The 20,399-nt window shown below is 37.9% G+C and overlaps 1 protein-coding gene across 1 annotated transcript; it reads left to right on the forward strand.

Annotated features, from left to right (window-relative positions):
* Window positions 1-953: 953 nt before the first annotated feature.
* Window positions 954-4,999, forward strand: LOC131644439 (pentatricopeptide repeat-containing protein At3g63370, chloroplastic). Its single transcript, XM_058914939.1, has one exon. It carries the CDS (start codon window positions 1,030-1,032, stop codon window positions 3,868-3,870), a length of 2,841 nt encoding a protein of 946 aa, XP_058770922.1. The 5' UTR covers window positions 954-1,029; the 3' UTR covers window positions 3,871-4,999.
* Window positions 5,000-20,399: the final 15,400 nt, after the last annotated feature.

Raw genomic sequence — 20,399 nt, forward strand, 5'->3', positions numbered from 1 at the left:
TATTGTACGTTTATGTATTTTTTATCTTCTAGTCTAATGATTGAAATTTCATCTTTTAAAGATGAATAAAAGAGATGTCGCATGTTCGAACTTGTACGTCTACAATAAGATATTCTTACACAGCTATCAGCAAAGCTGACCTAACAAAACTATATATTAAGCGATTTGATACTAAAAGAAAAACATTAATAGGTTAAACAATTAATAATTGATGCATTTTTTGAAAAGGAATATGACACATCATTATAATTATTTAAGAACAAAAAGGCTAAACCATTCCCCAATTCAATTCAATCCATAAATTTGTAAATTTTCCCAAATCATCTAAAACATTGTTAGTACTCCCTCCGTCTCACAATAGGTGTCCCTTTTTCAATTTTTATTTGTCTCAAATTATTTGTCCATTTAGAATATCAATGTAATATTTATTATTTCTTTCCACTAACTTACCCTTATTTATTGTATTTTAATTCATTTAAGTACTCCACTACCTATTATTAATAAGGTTATTTTAGTAAATGACACTCATTTTATCATTGAAATCAATATAATTAACCATTTTCTTAAAAAGCGTGAAAATTTTAAAGAGGACACCTATTGTGAGACGGAGGGAGTAATTATTAAATTTCATCTTAACAAATGTAAAACTAGGTCATGATTTTGGCCAAACACAACTCAAACCAATACATGTACCCATAAAATTTAAGAGAAATTGATGTATATTGAAAAATAAAATGGAGGTGTTAGTGTTATTTTATTTGACTTTAAATTAAAATTGTTAAATTTTTTTAAAAAGGACAGAAATAAGACATAAATTAAAACTGTTTTTATTTCTTTCCATACAGCATATTTTAAAAAAGACACAAATTTTGAATTTTTTTAATAAATGTAAAATTTTGACTTTTGTCTAGTAGTTTTAAATTTTAATGATTATGCCCGAAGCTCAATTCCATTATCCAAACATCAAACAAAAACATCTGATTTTCACCATCACTCTTATCCGTCTTATGTTATTGACTTCACCTTTGCATGAGATATTTCTCTCATCTTCGTCCATGCACCACCACCACCCACGCTACAATGCCCCCTTCAACCCTTCCCACAAACTCTCCCATCACCACACTTCCCAACTTTTCTCCCAAACCCACCTCCCTCAACGACGCTTTTCAATCCCTTACCCATTTCTTCACCCACCCATCATTCCCAACATCCAATTTCCCTCTTCAACAAGCTTATTCTCAAGCTCTCGACCTCTGTGCTTCCCATAAAGCTCTTTCTCAAGGCCAACAGTTACATGCCCGTTTCCTCAAAACTCAAAACTCCTTTGATACCGTCTTTCTCAACACCAAGTTTGTCCACATGTACGCAAAATGTGGCTCCTTTCTTGATGCAGAGAAACTGTTCGATGAAATGACCGAACGAACCATTTTCACTTGGAATGCAATGCTAGGCGCGTCCGTGTCAAGTGGTAGATATTTCGAGGCGATTGAATTGTATAAAGAGATGAGAGTTCTTGGGGTGTCACTTGATGCTTTTACTTTTCCTTTAGTGCTCAAAGGGTGTGGTGCTCTTAATGAGAGGCGTTTGGGGTGTGAAATCCATGGTTTGGCTGTTAAGTGTGGATTTGGTGCTTTTGTTTTTGTGTGTAATGCGCTTATTGCTATGTATGCTAAATGTGGCGATCTTGGTGGAGCTAGGATGTTGTTTGATAGTGCTTTGGTTGAGAAAGAGGATCCTGTATCATGGAATTCTATCATTTCTGCACATGCTTCTGAGGGTCAGTGCTTTGAGGCGTTGTCACTTTTTAGAAGTATGCAAGAGGTTGGCGTTGAGGTTAATTCGTACACTTTTGTTTCGGCTCTGCAAGCTTGTGAAGATCCGACCTTTATTAAAATGGGTAGGGGGATACATGCTGTTATTTTGAAATCTAATCATTTCACTGATGTATACGTTTCCAATGCTTTGGTTGCGATGTATGCAAAATGTGGTAAAATGGAGGATGCTGAAAGAGTTTTTAAAAGTATGATTTACAAGGATTGTGTATCGTGGAATACGCTGCTTTCGGGTATGGTCCAAAATGATCTATATAGTGATGCTCTAAACTACTTTCGGGATATGCTGGATTCCGGTCAAAAGCCTGATCAGGTGTCAGTTCTAAACATGATTGCAGCATCGGGCAGAGCGGGAAATTTATTGACTGGCATGGAAGTCCATGCTTATGCAATAAGAAATGGAATAGATTCTAATATGCATATTGGGAACACCCTGATAGATATGTATGGGAAGTGTTGTTGTGTTAAATATATGGGCAACATTTTTGAGTATATGCCCCAGAAGGACTTGGTTTCTTGGACTACAATTATTGCTGGCTATGCACAGAACGAATGCCATCTGGAAGCCTTAAATCTGTCGAGGAGGGTCCACTTAGAAAGGATGGAAGTTGATCCTATGATGATTGGAAGCATTTTGATGGCTTGTAGTGGGTTAAAATCTGAAAAACTCATCAAAGAAATTCACGGTTACGTTTTGAAAAAAGGTTTAGCTGATATTTTGATACAAAATGCCATTGTCAATGTATACGGAGATGTCGCACTAATAGATTATGCAAGACATGTGTTTGAATCAATTAACTCCAAAGATATTGTGTCTTGGACAAGTATGATTACTTGCTGTGTTCATAATGGACTTCCAATTGAAGCTCTTGAACTTTTCCACACTCTGAAAAAAACTAATATTGAACCTGATTCGATAACTTTTGTCAGCTTACTCTCTGCGGCTGCTGCTTTATCTTCATTGAAGAAAGGGAGGGAGATTCATGGATTTCTGATTAGGAAGGGTTTCCTCCTTGAGGGACCAATTGCTAACTCCCTGGTGGACATGTATGCTCGGTGTGGAACCGTGGAGAATGCAAAAAATATATTCAACTATGCTAAACAAAAAGATCTAATGTTGTGGACTTCTATGATTAATGCAAATGGAATGCATGGATGTGGACAGGATGCCATTGATTTATTCAACAAAATGACTGATGGAAATGTTCTTCCTGATCACATAACCTTCTTGGCTTTATTATATGCTTGCAGTCATTCAGGGTTAGTAGTTGAAGGTAAAAGGCTTTTTGAATTGATGAAATATGAATATCAACTGGAGCCCTGGCCAGAGCATTATGCTTGCCTGGTTGATCTCCTCGGTCGATCCAATTCTCTGGAAGAGGCTCACCATTTTGTGAAAAACATGCCTATTGAACCTTCTGCTGAGGTCTGGTGTGCTCTTCTTGGGGCTTGCCGTATTCATTCAAATAAAGAATTAGGAGAGGTTGTTGCGAAGAAGCTCTTACAATTAAATACAGAGAATTCAGGAAATTATGTTCTGGTATCAAACACGTTTGCAGCAGATGGAAGATGGAACGATGTAGAAGAAGTTAGGTTGAGAATGAAGGGAGTTGGATTGAAAAAAAAACCAGGATGCAGTTGGATTGAGGTTAAGAATAAGATTCACACCTTCATGGCAAGGGACAAGTCTCATCCACAGAGTGATGAAATTTATCTAAAATTGGACCAGCTTACAAAAGTTTTGAAAGAAAAAGGAGGCTATGAGGCTCAAACAAAGTTGGTATTCCATGATGTTTGTGAAGAAGAGAAAACACAGATGCTTTATGGGCATAGTGAAAGGTTGGCACTTGGTTATGGTCTGCTTGTTACCCCTAAGGGTACTTCTCTTCGGATCACAAAGAACCTTCGAATTTGTGATGATTGCCATGCATTCTTTAAGATTGCGTCTGAAGTCTCCCAACGGACTCTTGTTGTAAGGGATGCCAGTAGGTTCCATCATTTTGAAAGGGGGCTTTGTTCATGTGGAGATTTCTGGTGACCATTTTGATTATTATTATGTAAAAATAGAACATACGCTCCCTTCTCTGGTTCCTTCCTGTTCCTTGTGGTCGTTGAAACTTCTCTTCAAGTTTTGTGTCTTTTTGCATGACATGTCAAATGGACAGAGCATGGGAACTAGTACCAAATGGGTAGAAAGAAAACGGGATTATAGCAATTGCCTATTGGTTTGAGATGGAAAAGAATAGTCTAATGCAAAGATGCTTTGGTAAGTAAATGACGTGCGTTCCGAATTTTGGTTCGTGTCAGTGACAAGGAGAAGAAGGATGAAGGTAACTACTAAACTAGAAAATACTTGACCGGATCCACAAGAGGAGGTTCCTTTTTGTGCAGATGTGCATGAATGAATTATTGTGCAAGAATTTATACACTTGTGGGTTGGACCTGTGTAGATCATGTCCCGCAACTACTACTTGTGGATTGGGCCTGTGAAGATCATGTCCTGCAACTGACTTGCCTTTGGAGTTATTACAGTTAGCTTTTTGAGTTACTCTGAATGTCTCGGAGTGATTGGAGACAACAAAAATTGACTGCCTTTGGAATTTTTAGTTGATCCAGACCTTCCTCAGTTGCCTCCATTATTCTTAAGGAAACCATCACCCTAGCAATGTGGCATTGTGGGTCCAGTTATTCCTTTCCCTGTTTTATTTGTGGTTAATGAAGTTCACCGTGAGTATCAGATTGCAGTATCATCTCATGGCTCTATGGGCCCAATGACAAAGAGGAACCCTGGGTTGGTTCTTGGAAATAAAATACTTTTTCATCATATGGTCCAGTTGTCTTCGATTACTCTCACAGACAATGTACATGGAAACTCCGATTTTACTGATATAATTTATGATACATTTATTTATCATGTTTCAAATGATTCTTATGAGCAGACCGAACCTGTTGGAGAAGAGATGTTTGACTATCTTTGCAGCATTGGGTTGAGGTTTTATGCTCCTATCCTATGAAGTTTGAACATCAGAGTTTAAAGACACACACTTTCTTGGAAAGTTTATTACTTTTATATGCAAGTCTTCCCTTGAAGGGTTGTTAGCAACAAGGTGTTAATATCCTTAATTGTTCATATATTAAAGTTAAAAAGGTTCTGATCTGGTTAGTCCTAGAGCATGACTATGATTGACTTCTCACTTTTATTTTCTTTGATAAGAAGTCCTTATTAAGGACTATGATTGACTCCTTTGAGGAAAGCTGCCTATATACTTCATTTAATTCTGAAGAGTAAGGGAAAATATCATGTTGATTTCTAGCATTGTGCAACTTTTTGTCTTCAATATGTTGGTTTTCTGCTAAATTCAATAATAGTTATAAAACTTATCTATAGACTATTCCTCCTCAATATTAAAAAATAAACTCAAGATATTTTCATTTATCAACTGTCACTTGTGTTTGCTGCATTTTAAATTTTTGTTAAGTGGTTCTAAAACTTTATAATAATGTTAGTTACATAGTTTGAAATCACCTTTGGCAAGACAGAAATACTCTGTTCTGGGAATAGCAATCCTTTCCTCTAATCTCTTTTAACACATACATGCTTGGTGACACTGAAATGAAATATAACGGTCTCTTTACAATGATCATTTCCTGTTTACGTTTCTACCAAAAGGAGGGAGTTTCTCCTTGCCCCAATTTTCCAAAAAATACCACACAGATGTAGAAGTATATACATCTGAAATGACGGTTGGGGTGGGAAAAGAAACTTCCAGATAGAAAACGGTGTAATTATAACAAAAACAGGGAGCACAAGCCCATAGTAAAAATTGTAAATAGCTAGAGATTAGTTGAATTTCTCAATGTACCCATATAAGATGAAAAATACCTTTGAAAATTCCAAAATATCCTTCGGATATGCATATCCGAAGGTATCTTTTTTCAAATGTTTTTTTACTTAAACGTTGGATTTAAAATATCAGAGGTTTTTTCGGATATTCATATCCTAAAAAACCTTCTTATATATTTTTTCTCACCTTCACTATTTCATTCATTTTGTTCCACCCAAAACCCAAACCCTCTCAAAACCTCAACCATTTTCAATCCATTTTTCGTCTCTAAACCAAGTTTCAAGTGATTGATCATGGCAAAGAGAGCATAGAAATCTACAATTTGAGGTAAAATTTCCTCATTCCATCTCTCATTTCTTACATTGGTGCTGATTTGTGGAAGAAGAAACTGTGTTGCTTCGGATATGCACTTCCGGAATCCACCAAACTTAATTCGGAAGTTCACATCCGAAAATATCTCTGTTACAGAATTAAAAAAAACATTTTTAACACAATGTATGTTTTATTCATGTGTTAGGTATGACGCACCCCGACAACATTGTCAGAGATGATGTAGATGTTTCAAATGAGATCAACGAAGATGCTAAGTCAAAAGAGATGAATGACGATGGTAAAGCGATTGTTGTAGCGATAGATGTCCGACCATAATTTACAAATGAAATGACTTTCACTTCTCATCAAGAATTGCTTGAGTGGATCCGAATTGAAGCTAGTAAACTTGGGTTTGGAGTTGTGATAGCAAGGTCCGACAATGACACTAGTAGAAGGCAAGCATTTGTTGTGATGAAATGCGAGAGAGGTGAGAAATATGTTCCAAAAATTGGAAGTTAAAACATAATGACACGGGATCAAGAAAATGTGCGTGTCCGTTTAAGTTACGCGTATCTTCTAGGGTTAATGGTTTGTGGCGCTTTAGTGTCGTTTGTGGACTTCATAATCACGCATTGGGCACCAAGCTACACGAGCATCGAATTGTGTGTCAGCTAAATCCCGAAGAAAATGATTCTATTTCAGAATTATCGATACTCAAAGTTACGCCGAGAAACATGCCGATTTGAAACGAAAAAGACTAGAATTGGGAGAAGTCAATTTAGAATTATCAATAAGCAAACAGGGAGAAGTCGAAGAATTTACCGATTTTAGAATTAAGAGGTGAGGATTCATTCGGTGCATTTTAGAATGAACCGGATCATTTTTTGTATGTATTGTCGTGACGAATGTAAAACCAATACGATTCAATACATATATAATATATTTATATTTAATGTAGTCAACGTTTATTCTTACCGTTTTAATTATTTTATTATGAGAATTAAGTTCGATTGATGCTGAAATTCCATATAATAGAATGGTGTCATTCTGTTTCTGCATAATTCGGAAGTGCATATCCAAAATTTTAATGCTTCAGGGCTTATTTCGGAAGTGCATATCCGAAATTTTAATGCTTCAGGGCTTATTTCGGAAGTGCATATCCGAAATATCCATTGATAGCAAGATAAGATTTCTTGGGTCCATATTACTCCAAAAAATTTATAAAGCGACCATAAAAAATGACTCAAACCTACTCTCACTTTGTTTTTGTCTACTTCAACAGTGGTTACCCGATGCCGCTTCAATTTAGGTTCTCGCACGACACACCGTTTGCCGTGCTGATTTTGACACTAAACTCTCTCTTGCAATATCCATAAAATAGGAAGGTGGTCAAGCTTCAATATCGTCCACCTTCACTTGACGCCGAAGTAAACATAATGTTCACCCCATTTGAGCTCAAGAACGACGACGATTTAGAGGTTATGTGGACAACTTTTTAACAATATTCTTCGAAGAGTCCGATCGAGCTAGATGTGAAACTTCAAAGATCTGGAGAAGATGTTATCAAAATATTATGTCTTCCTTAAATACCCGTTTATAATAATATGTAACTTTAAATTTTTGTTGAGTATTGTTGTAATTTCGATTATTTATGATAAATCTATGCTTTGTTGCTTTGTTGTTATGAATTTTGTCCCAGACATATTTTCAGATATGCACTTTCGAATTCACCTTTTTTCTAAAAATAGGTGTCTTCGGAGATGCATATGCGAAGACACCTTATTCTAAAAAAAAGAGTAACTTCGAAGATGCATATGCAAATTCACCTTACTTTTTTAAAAAAAAAAAAGGTGTCTTCCGAGATGCATATCCGAAATATCGGGGGGAATTTTGAGGTTTTCACCAGAGGCCCGTGTGTCATACCCCAAATTTGTCCTACCCTTAATTTCTAACTGGCTTAAGCTTCCCATTTCATCTACATACCTCCATTAGGGCATTTGCATGGCTTTGCATTCATTCATTAAATAAAACATATAAAAGCATGGGATCAAAGGTCGTGAAGCAGGCTGAGGTTTCACTTAGGTCTTGGCAAGGTTATTTATCTCCTCAAGGATGGTGTCTTGCACACGATCGAGATTATGATTAGTTCAGATTTTGAAAGGCACTTGATGAGAGGAATTCTCTTCACATGGAATGTTTTGACCTAGGGTTTATTTCCCTAGGCATTTGGTGGTCTCGACATGCTTAAGAATGTCTTGCAGGTCAATTAAAGATGTTATTGATTTATTGAGGGAAAAAAGACATGTGGAGATTATTTGCAAGGTTGTTGACTACATCAAGCAAAGTTGACCTTTTGACTAAATTCATGTTGATCCATATCTTTGGTTACTATTCCACTTGGATTGCTTCACTAAGTTTGCAAGGATGGAAATCTAAGAAAGTATATGTTTTGAATTTAAAATTCAAATGAGTATGAGAGAAGATGCAAGAATCATATACTACTTAAAGTACAAGAGTGAAGTCATGTATTCAAATCCATTACAAGTACAAGGAAAAATCAAGGTTTATTTGAAAAGGTCAACATTCAAATCAAAAGTCAACACTCCGCTATTCTAAGGTTCAAAGGTCAAATTACATTTCCAAAGTCCAATCCATTTTACAAAGCCCTTCCAAATTTCTATCCAATATTCATTACAAAAAAGAGCCATTTTCATTACTCCCATTCAACCAAATCCATCACAAGTTCATTACAAGTTCAAGTATATTACATTACACCATTCAAACAATTCATGATTCAAATAAGTCAAGTTGTCACAATCCTAACACAAACTTCCCTCATTATCCAAATCATGTTCATTACAAAAAGACCAAATTCATTCATAAGTCCAATACATTACGCTATTCCTAAAGTCAAAGTACATTACAAAAGAATTACAAAAAAGAGAAAAGCAAAGTCCTAAATCTATGGTGAATTGCTCATGTTCTTCACACTATATCCGGACTTAATTCCACAGAATCCTGTGCATCTAAACCACCTGCATCAATAAAAACAAAGTTAAGAACTACTGCAAGAGCAACAACAAACTAGTTCAGGGCAGCCCCACGCTAATTCCCCGTCAATCTCTAACAGCTCCTTTTTTAACCATTCAAAACAGATCCATATAAACCCTGCTGCTAACTTACACTCACTTGCCACAGTTCAACAATCAAAGCAAACCAGCAACATCAATATCACCACTGAAAACCTGCATAAGCAAATCAAAGAAAACCAAATCAGCGCATACATACTAGAATCAAAACAGTCCCATTCTTTTAAACCATACAACCAAAACAAGCCCAAGCAGCAGCATATATTAGCTTACAAACTCTCAGTTACAAACCTTTTCCAACTTAACAGAATCCCAACTATAACTAACCTCCCTAACCAATTTCATAACCTCTACTAACATTTCAGTTACAATCCCAACTAACTTTCCTAACAACCAAAACAGAATTTTGTAACTAACTTCCTCTCCCTCTAAACTAAACTAACAGATCCAGTTTTCAACATATAACAACCTAACAGAATCAGTTACTAACGGGGGAACCACCTATAACTGACTTCAGCAAATGATAACAGAGGAGGAGGAGAATTTGAGAGATAACAGGAATAATTCACCATATAACAGAACTACTCCACGATTCTTCAGACTCTCTTCACCTTCATTAACCGATCTTCACATCTTCATAACCATCAATTCTCCAATCTTCACCATTTCCTTACCATTGCTCACGAACTCAGAACCACCATCACCTTCAATCTCAGTTCTTCTTCACCTTCTCTATACTCTTCTTCAATCAACACCTTCATTCATCCCTGCAATTTCAACATCTTCATCACTTCTCCATAACCTTTAAACAACATCATCTTCAATCAGAAATCTGCTCTTGAATCTTCATCACACTTTCATCATCACCTTCATCTCTGTACCAATCTTCATAAAAGAAAACCAGAAAAAACTCAACAATTCAACAATCATCGTCACAATTCTTCAAACGAAAAAGAGAAAATCAGTAACAAGAAAAGGTAGCAAACCTTAATGAGGAGTTCTACGACAATCTTCAACCACAGTTCAATTCTCCGATCCTCAAATTCAAGTTTCAACCTTCGATCATCCCCACGCACTTCGTCATCATCCTCTTCGATCCGCTCCAATTCCGAAGTATCACTCACTGATTCAACATCTACACCACGATGCATTAGCGGCCAGCGGAACACGTCAAACGCATCTTCATAACATCATTTTCTATTCGTCTTCATCTTCTTCTCGGCAATAATTTCACGCGAATCCGCAATCACCATTGCTTAATCGAAGGAAATGAGAGAATGAGATCGGAGGTTGGCATATTCGCTTCCGGTCATGACGGCGAACTGAATGATTTCGCCGGAGCAGGTTGATTTTCGCCGCCGTCGCCGTTTGCGCAGAGAGGAAGAAGACTCGCTCTAAGAACTCCAACGGTCACAATCTCTTACCCTAAATTCCCCTTTTGATATTTTTGTTTCTATTAACACCAAGTGCTGATTAGATTTAATTAGGATTAACATTAGATTTAATTAGGATTAATGGGGTTTAATTGGTCTTAAGTTGATTTGATAAGCAGATTAACCTGAATCAATGGAAATTAACAAAATCTGAATGGATCCTAAAACCTTGGGCCAGCGAAATACACCCCCTTTGAACCCATGATACCTTTTTTGGTAACCTGAAAATCTGAACAAAAAGCTACTCTGGGCCCAGCGCCCTGCTATGCATCACAACTAAATTCACTTCGCACCCCCCTGTTTCTATTTCTTTTGATTACTAGAATTTAGGTTTGATTAGATTTTTTTATTTTCTTTTAGGTGATCAAAATACTAATTTTTCTACTATCTTATTTAGACTTTAATACTAATTTTGACATAAAAAATGCAATAAGATATTAGCTCCTTAATTAGGTTGGCTAGTTTAATTTTGACTTTTAATTGATTTCTCCTTCATAAGATACATAAAGAATAGTAGTTTTTTGGTTTCATTTTTGTACTAATACTTGAATCGTTTTGTACTATTTCATGGTCATTTTTGTGCGATGCTTGTGTGATTTTATTGCCCTTATTCTTGGCCTTATTTTAGGCCTATGTTGATATACCACTTGTATGCTTCTTTTAGGATCTATCCCATGTTAACATTAGGATTTAGACTTGTATAGACAACTTAGATTAGCATTTAGGATTAGTTCTCCGTTGCATTCTTTTTCTTTTCAACTCTTTCAAAACATTAATAAAAGGAAGATGCGAATCACATTAAGCAAGTGATAGAGAAATGAGTGGGATTCATTCCCTAATCTATCTCTCAATCGCTTAGTGGCATAGAAACGAGTGGGATTCATTCCCTAATCTGTTTCTCGGTCACTACTTAATGGGAGAGAAATGAGTGGGATTCATTCCCTAATCTGTTTCTCAAACATTAATTAATGGGAGAGAAATGAGTGAGATTCATTCTCTAATCTGTTTCTCAAACATTACATAATAGGATGGAAGTGAGTGGGATTCATTCCCTAATCTGCTTCTCGATCATTATACATTTTATGTGATTCGACTCGCAAACAAATTCCCCTTAAAAAACACACAACCAAAAACGCTTAAAACATCTAACAATGGTTCAGATTAAAACAAAGTAGAGAAAGTGGTGAGTGGCCCGGTATTGGGAACTATTCATCACTCATCTACCCTAAAAGACACAAACCAATCATTTCTTTTCCTTTTGCCTCGTTGGCACCTAAGGGCAATGTCATTTCCGCTTGTACGCATCCTAGGTCGATCCCTTATGCAAAAGCGTGAACGTTGACTCCGCCCAATTAAAAAACACAAAAACAAACAGAAAATCGTGAGCCGAGCTACGGTAACTCTGATTCCTGAAAAGGATACGTAGGCAGCGGGGTAGGGCCCGTGCGAGTACAATTCTTTATTTTCCCTACATTTTGCATTCATTTCGCATTTAGACATAGACATAGTTATACACCCTTTAGATAGAAGCAAACATAGGTGGATACCATCGAGTACGATGGGCGTGAGGGGTGCTAACACCTTCCCCTTGCGTAACCGACTCCCGTACCTTGATTCTCTGGTCGCAAGACCCTGTTCCTTCCTTTGTTAGGTTTTCTGATATTCCTTTCCCTTATGGGATAAATATATTGGTGGCGACTCTGTTCATTTTTCGCGAGCGTGCGACAGCTGGCGACTCTGCTGGTGATGTTGCTAGACCTGTTGCTGGTCCATCCTTAGTGAGTCGATCCTAGCCTATCCGTTTGTTTGTTTATTTACTGGGTGTGCTATGTTTTCTCTATACGTGCCTTTATTTATTTTATGTATTTATTTTATGTTTCGCATGTCCTGTTTATTTTCTGCTTGCATATCATGTTTATTTCTGCTTGCACATCATGCATATGGATTATATTTTGTGTTCCTTGGGGTCTTCTGTTCTGTTTTGCAGGTTGGGTGGGATGTTCTATGAGGTAAAAGGCCCAATACCCAGGCCAGAGTGACACATAGGATACCTAGGATAGAGTGGATAGTCATGACGCCAACAGAATGTCAGGTTCTGTTGATTGCGATCATGAGACCCACGACCAGTCGAGGTTCAAATGAGATACCGTTGTTGGCATGTATTTGCGACAATGATGGTGTTTCAGGAGAAATGATAACGCTGGAAGCCATTGACCTACCTTGACTTAGATTCACCTGTGAGTGGGGTGGGATATACATGACAGGTACCGTTGGTGAGTATTTTGTTCTGTTGGTGACTATTGGTTTTCCTGGTATTCAAAAAGGTGTCGGACCTTTGATCCTGTGACATTTGACCTGTATCAGTTATTCAGAGGATTGTACGGTGGTTACTAAGATTATATAGACCGTTGATCCCATGCTTTTGCATTGCATAACATCATTGCTTTGTCCACTCCATTTATGAAAGATCCTAAAGTCTATTTCCAAAAAAAAAAGGAGAAAAAGAAAAGGAAATAGAAAAGCAAAAAAAGAAAAGAAAAGATATTCTATACAAAAAAAAAAGAGAAGCTTTGATTCCAAAAAAGAAGAACAAAAGTGTGTGAAAAGACTTTAGGATCTCCCATAAATGAAACATGCATTCATACTATCATGCATTTCATGGTTCTATCAGAAGCTTGTGGGGGGCTTTTCTACTCAGACTTTGACATCAACAAGACGATTGGCTTCTTACCGCTATGTGCTCAAAAGTTAACATTGGAACAACTCTGTGGGGTTTTGACGGAGATGAGAGCAGAAATGAGGACTAACATGAAACAATGTATGGAGGTTATTCAAGCCTTTTCTCTTTGACAAGAAGAATTGAGACAAGTTCCTCAGAGGCCAAATGCAATGTTAATCTCACCTCAAGAGAAGGTCTTATGAATCATAATGTTTGAAATGATGTTGAGATTCTTGTTCTTAGTAAGGAGAATTCACATCACTGAAGTCTTCAAGTTTTCGAGTATTGAAATTGACAAAAGGTTCACCTCTTGGAGATATGTTTGGAAGCCATAAAAAGTCGTGACTCTGATGATTTAGATATTGTTGGTTTGTGCCTGATGTCAAAAAGAAAACTGCAAGGGTCACTTACTCACTCCAGATGGTTTGGATATCGAAGCTAAGTTGGTAATCATCTCTTGTACATGTGTGGAAGTTGCTTGGAGCTCCCGCACGAGGGATAAGCAAGACGTACTCTTATCTTGAGCATTGCGCCATTTGCATTGCTCGAATCCCTAAAAGCATTACAAATTCCTATGTGACTTCGTCAGAATCTTCTTCCGTGTGGTAATCAAGAGTGTTCTTCATAATGCTTCTCATCCTCAAGGTTCTACTTCATATCTCAGTTGCCTTTTCTCATGATTTCCTTCTCAGTGGCCCTTGCTTGTTAACAGAGAGAAAAATATAAGAAACAAATTGATGGCCTTATGCCCAGTTGCTTCCTCGTTTGTCAGAATTTCAGTTGGTTAAGATTCGTGTTTTGGGTCTTCTTCACCACAAATAGATCTCCTCAATCTGACGACGATACAAGGCTATTCCATTTTATGAAGGCGAATACTTCTTCAACATCTATACTTGGGGCTCCCGCACGAGGGATAAGCAAGACGTACTCTTATCTTGAGCATTGCATCACTCGCGTTGCTCGAATCCCTAAAGTGAGGCAAAAATTTACAACTCTTGGGTGACTTCGTCGGAGTTTTCTTTGGAAGTAATCTGAAGTATTTGGAAGGAACTGCAGAAAGTATTCAAGCTCAATAAGTCCAGACGGAGTCAAGTCTCCTCAACAATGGCAGCCATTCAGTTCTCATTGCATTCTCATTCGTAACATTTCATTGTTTGTTTAAGCATTTATAGCATGTAAAAACTTGTTAATTTCTGAATGAAAATCATAATACATTGTTTATGTTCGTCTTGAAGTAATCCATTCGTTATCACTCATAAAATGTTTTTGGCATTACGATACCAACTTTATTAATCCCTTGCTTAGGCAAAGAGCGGAGGGAGAATGATGAAAAATAAAAATGCAAAATCTCTAATCATGTGTTTTTAAATAAAAACCCTACTGAGGATGTACAGGCATTATTTCAAATCCCCAAACACCGGAGATATAAGGGAGATAGACCCTCGTTAACCCCTTTTGAGCCTTGAAGTAGGAGTTTCTTTTCTAATCATAAAAAACCCTTATTTTAACCTTGGGGCAGGGTAGTGTTCATTTAACTTGATTGAGTGTTCAAAACTCACCAAAAGGGTATGCATCTAAGGATACAACAGTGGTTATCCTTCAAAAGGTTGAGGAATGTCAAAACCGCAATGATTATCCTTATTCCATCAAGAGATCAAGAGATGATAATACCACAATGGTTATCCCTCATCAATCAAAGAGTGAGGCAGTCACAATCTTTCAAACAAATCGAGAGCAACGCGATATCACACGACTTGTTCAAAAAAAAAGAGAATAGAAAAAAGAGAGCCCGCTAAGTCAACAACTTGAAAACAATGACTTAGGCAAAAGTTAGGGCATCCCGCTGGACTTCAAAATTTACAAAAGAATTTGTCCAGGCAAAAGTTAGGGAAACAAAAAAGAGAAAAACAAAGAAGCGAAAAACATCAAAAGAACAAAGTCGTGTGATCAGACACCAAAATGAAAGATAAGGTGACTGCCATGTCCAAAGAAGCTCATTGATTCTTCAACCGTCTCAAAGTTCCTTGTGAGGGATGAACGCTCATGTTGAGTTAACTGAACATAGGACTGGAGAACATCATGAAGGGGGTGGGTACAAATAATTTTGAGCCTAAAAATCCTTTGTTTCCAAAACCGTGAACCTGGCCAAGTTACAACCCTTAAAAGTCCTAATTGAAGTAGGGTTATTTTGAAAGAACACTCCTATGAGATATCGTTTAACTGATTCCCAATGAAGCGAGACTCATATCCATGTTGGTATCGTATGCCTGCTTTATCTTTCACATGCAAAAATCGAGGTTGTGTCAACTAGTGATCCATTCACAAGAGGTCGCAACCTCATTTCAATAAAAAAAGTTTCTTTAAACTTCAAGACTAACGTACACTTTGCATTAGAATTATCATTCCTAGAATTAACATTCTTTTGCATACAAACATCTGCTTAAACATCAAAGAAATTTCAGGATGAGAATCAGTGAGCAACTTGATCATGTCAAAGCACAAGAGACTTGAGAACTCCGTGGAGTAAAAAGCTAATCGTTTCAGAGACTGATTATCAAGGGGCAGTTATCCAAAGAACTCCGTTGGGCATGAACAGTTAATGCTTTCCTTGATTACCTCGAGGGGAAGAATTGGAAGACTCCGTTGAGCGTGGTAAAGTTATTTCCATGTTTGTTTGACTTCAAAACAATGAAAGCTCGAGGATTCTAGTAAGATGTACCTAATCAGGGGCAGTTGAGTCGAGGTTTGACCTCTCGAATTCAACATATCTGGGGCAATCAAGTCGAGGAATCTCTCTTGAGTTTGACCAATCTGGGGCAATTACGTCGATATTCGACAAATCTCTCCAAGGATTCTATAGTGCAAATTCCTTCATGGGTCGTGAAGCTTGGGGCACAATCTCTTGGGTTATTTTGTTCTCTCCCCAATCATAGGAGTTTATTTCTCCTGGAAACTAGGTCTCTCCCAAGCGTAGGAGTTTATTTCTCCTGAGAGTTTGATCCATTCCCCAATCATAGGAGTTTATTTCTCCTGGAAACTTGGTCACTCCCCAAGCATGGAGTTTATTTCCCCCGAGAGTTTGTTCTATTCCTCAAGCATAGGAGTTTATTTCTCCTAGGAGTTGTCCTACTTCCCTAACCAAGGCCCCTTATCTGGATCTATCATCTCCTACATGGTGAATTAGGGGAATCTCCTCAAGTTGAAAATCTTCCAAGCAGTGGCACATGGTGAGAAGTCCGAAGTCATTCTACGTTCTGGAAGGCAACAACAAGAGTGTGCCCTTACAAGTCAAAGTCCAATATCTATTGGCACCTCCACATGGTCCTTAACACTAAGGGGATTCTCCCTGGTGTTTATCACTCTAATGCCTTTATTTGGCACTCTGCATATAGTATTCACTGCATATAACATTGCATCCTCAAAAGCGTAGCATATCCATCAAAATGGAGCATTACGCCACAGAAAAATTCAAACATGCATACAAAGCATAAGCCAGATAATACAAATTAGCACCAAATCAAGCCGACGATACTTCCCCATAAAAAGTGGTCCTTACAAACTCCAATTGATATCTGCTACCACATTACAAATCTCCTCAAACCACGGTGCCAATACCTGGTATCCTTAATACCCAAAAGAAGTCTCATTTTTTTCCCTCCAACATGGATCGGATGCAATGTCTTTCTTCGTCAGAATCGTTGTCTCCGAGGTTATTTCCCGCGTGCTGCGTGCAAATTAGAGCGTGAATGAGGGTGGGCATTCAACCCATCTCATTTTTCAATTGTTTGAATAATCATACTTGGTGTGTGGCAATTCGAACGATTGCCGCTCTTGAAGAGTTACACCCCGCCTTTGGCCTGAGGGATTAATGTAATTCTTATGCTTCGCAAGCATCAAAATCCCCGTAATTTTCAGTGGTTACTGTCATCTTCTTGTCGAGTCCAGTCGTAACTAGTCTTGTCGTGGTTATTTCCCGTGTGCTGCGTGCAAATTAGAGTGCGAATGAGGGTGGGCATTCAACCCATCTCATTTTTCAATCGTTTGAATCACCATACTTGGTGTGTGGCAATTCGAACGATTGCCGCTCTTGAAGAGTTACACCCCGCCTTTGGCCTGAGGGATTAATGTAATTCTTATGCTTCGCAAGCATCAACATCTTCGTGATTATGTCTTTTGATCGAGTCTAGTCGTTACTAGTCTCCGTGGTCCCTTCCCCCGTATGGGAAAACTTTTCAGGTCCAACCCCCGTGTTGTGAATCCTTTGCCTTTCGACCTTCAAACCGTTTCAAAGCCCAGTTCCCATCCTGGCAAACCCTTTCAAAACCCAGTTTCTGTCCTGGCAAGCCATTTCAAAACCAATTCCCAATCCCTAGCCTCAGTGTTGTTAATAATCTTCTCTTGCTCCAGCCTCATTGTTGATCCTCATCTATTTCATTTCTTGTGGATCGTAGGTCCGTTGACCTTATCCTTATCTTTTCCAATTCTTGTGGATCGTAGGTCCGTTGACCTTATCCTCATCTTTTTCATTCTTGTGGATCGTAGGTCCGTTGACCTTATCCTCATCTTTTTCATTTCTTGTGGATCGTAGGTCCGTTGACCTTATCCTCATCTTTTCCAATTCTTGTGGATCGTAGGTCCGTTGACCTTATCCTCATCTTTTTCATTCTTGTGGATCGTAGGTCCGTTGACCTTATCCTCAATCTTTTTTCATTCTTGTGGATCGTAGGTCCGTTGACCTTATCCTCATCTCTTTCAATTCTTGTGGATCGTAGGTCCGTTGACCTTATCCTCATCTTTTTCATTCTTGTGGATCGTAGGTCCGTTGACCTTATCCTCATCTTTTTCATTTCTTGTGGATCGTAGGTCCGTTGACCTTATCCTCATCTTTTTCATTTCTTGTGGATCGTAGGTCCGTTGACCTTATCCTCATATCTTTCAATTCTTGTGGATCGTAGGTCCGTTGACCTTATCCTCATCTTTTCCTGTGGATCGTAGGTCCGTTGACCTTATCCTCATCTTTTCCTGTGGATCGTAGGTCCGTTGACCTTATCCTCATCTTTTTCATCCTTGTGGATCGTAGGTCCGTTGACCTTATCCTCATCTTTTGTGGATCGTAGGTCCGTTGACCTTATCCTCATCTTTTCATCCTTGTGGATCGTAGGTCCGTTGACCTTATCCTCATCTTTTTCATTCTTGTGGATCGTAGGTCCGTTGACCATATCCTCATCTTTTGTGGATCGTAGGTCCGTTGACCTTATCCTCATCTTTTCATTTCTTGAGGATCGTAGGTCCGTTGACCTTATCCTCATCTTTTCCAATTCTTGTGGATCGTAGGTCCGTTGACCTTATCCTCATCTTTTTCATTTTCTTGTGGATCGTAGGTCCGTTGACCTTATCCCCATCTTTTTCTTTTCTTATGGATCGTAGGTCCGTTGACCTTATCCTCTTCTTTTTCAATTCTTGTGGGTCGTAGGTCCGTTGATCTTACCCTAATTTCAAGTCATGGATCGTAGGTCTGTCGACCTTATCCTCGTATTTTTCAATTCTTGCGGATCGTAGGTCCTACCTTTCCATCAAACCCGTATTTTCCAACCACAGTCTCATACAACAATCATTTCCATTGAGAACCTTGTATTGGCACCGTTACCATGTTACAAGCTATCCCATTTCAACCACTCACCATAAACCTTTCCACCAGAAAAATACAAAATTTCTCTTCCCCCAGCAGATATCAAATACAAAAATGGGGATAACACTTACACCATCTTGTCTTCAGGACAAATTTCAGGTCTTGATATTTAATCTTCTTCTACCTTGAACGTTCGAAAGGCTGGGGCCAATCTCACCTTCAGGTTTAAGACGATTAAATAGGGGCAGCTGTCATACCCCAAATTTGTCCTACCCTTAATTTCTAACTGGCTTAAGCTTCCCATTTCATCTGCATACCTCCATTAGGGCATTTGCATGGCTTTGCATTCATTCATTAAATAAAACATATAAAAGCATGGGATCAAAGGTCGTGAAGCAGGCTGAGGTTTCACTTAGGTCTTGGCAAGGTTATTTATCTCCTCAAGGATGGTGTCTTGCACACGATCGAGATTATGATTAGTTCAGATTTTGAAAGGCACTTGATGAGAGGAATTCTCTTCACATGGAATGTTTTGACCTAGGGTTTATTTCCCTAGGCATTTGGTGGTCTCGACATGCTTAAGAATGTCTTGCAGGTCAATTAAAGATGTTATTGATTTATTGAGGGAAAAAAGACATGTGGAGATTATTTGCAAGGTTGTTGACTACATCAAGCAAAGTTGACCTTTTGACTAAATTCATGTTGATCCATATCTTTGGTTACTATTCCACTTGGATTGCTTCACTAAGTTTGCAAGGATGGAAATCTAAGAAAGTATATGTTTTGAATTTAAAATTCAAATGAGTATGAGAGAAGATGCAAGAATCATATACTACTTAAAGTACAAGAGTGAAGTCATGTATTCAAATCCATTACAAGTACAAGGAAAAATCAAGGTTTATTTGAAAAGGTCAACATTCAAATCAAAAGTCAACACTCCGCTATTCTAAGGTTCAAAGGTCAAATTACATTTCCAAAGTCCAATCCATTTTACAAAGCCCTTCCAAATTTCTATCCAATATTCATTACAAAAAAGAGCCATTTTCATTACTCCCATTCAACCAAATCCATCACAAGTTCATTACAAGTTCAAGTATATTACATTACACCATTCAAACAATTCATGATTCAAATAAGTCAAGTTGTCACAATCCGAACACAAACTTCCCTCATTATCCAAATCATGTTCATTACAAAAAGACCAAATTCATTCATAAGTCCAATACATTACGCTATTCCTAAAGTCAAAGTACATTACAAAAGAATTACAAAAAAGAGAAAAGCAAAGTCCTAAATCTATGGTGAATTGCTCATGTTCTTCACACTATATCCGGACTTAATTCCACAGAATCCTGTGCATCTAAACCACCTGCATCAATAAAAACAAAGTTAAGAACTACTGCAAGAGCAACAACAAACTAGTTCAGGGCAGCCCCACGCTAATTCCCCGTCAATCTCTAACAGCTCCTTTTTTAACCATTCAAAACAGATCCATATAAACCCTGCTGCTAACTTACACTCACTTGCCACAGTTCAACAA

Source organism: Vicia villosa, linkage group LG1 (genome assembly GCF_029867415.1).
Source record: "Vicia villosa cultivar HV-30 ecotype Madison, WI linkage group LG1, Vvil1.0, whole genome shotgun sequence".
NCBI classification, from domain to species: Eukaryota; Viridiplantae; Streptophyta; class Magnoliopsida; order Fabales; family Fabaceae; genus Vicia; species Vicia villosa.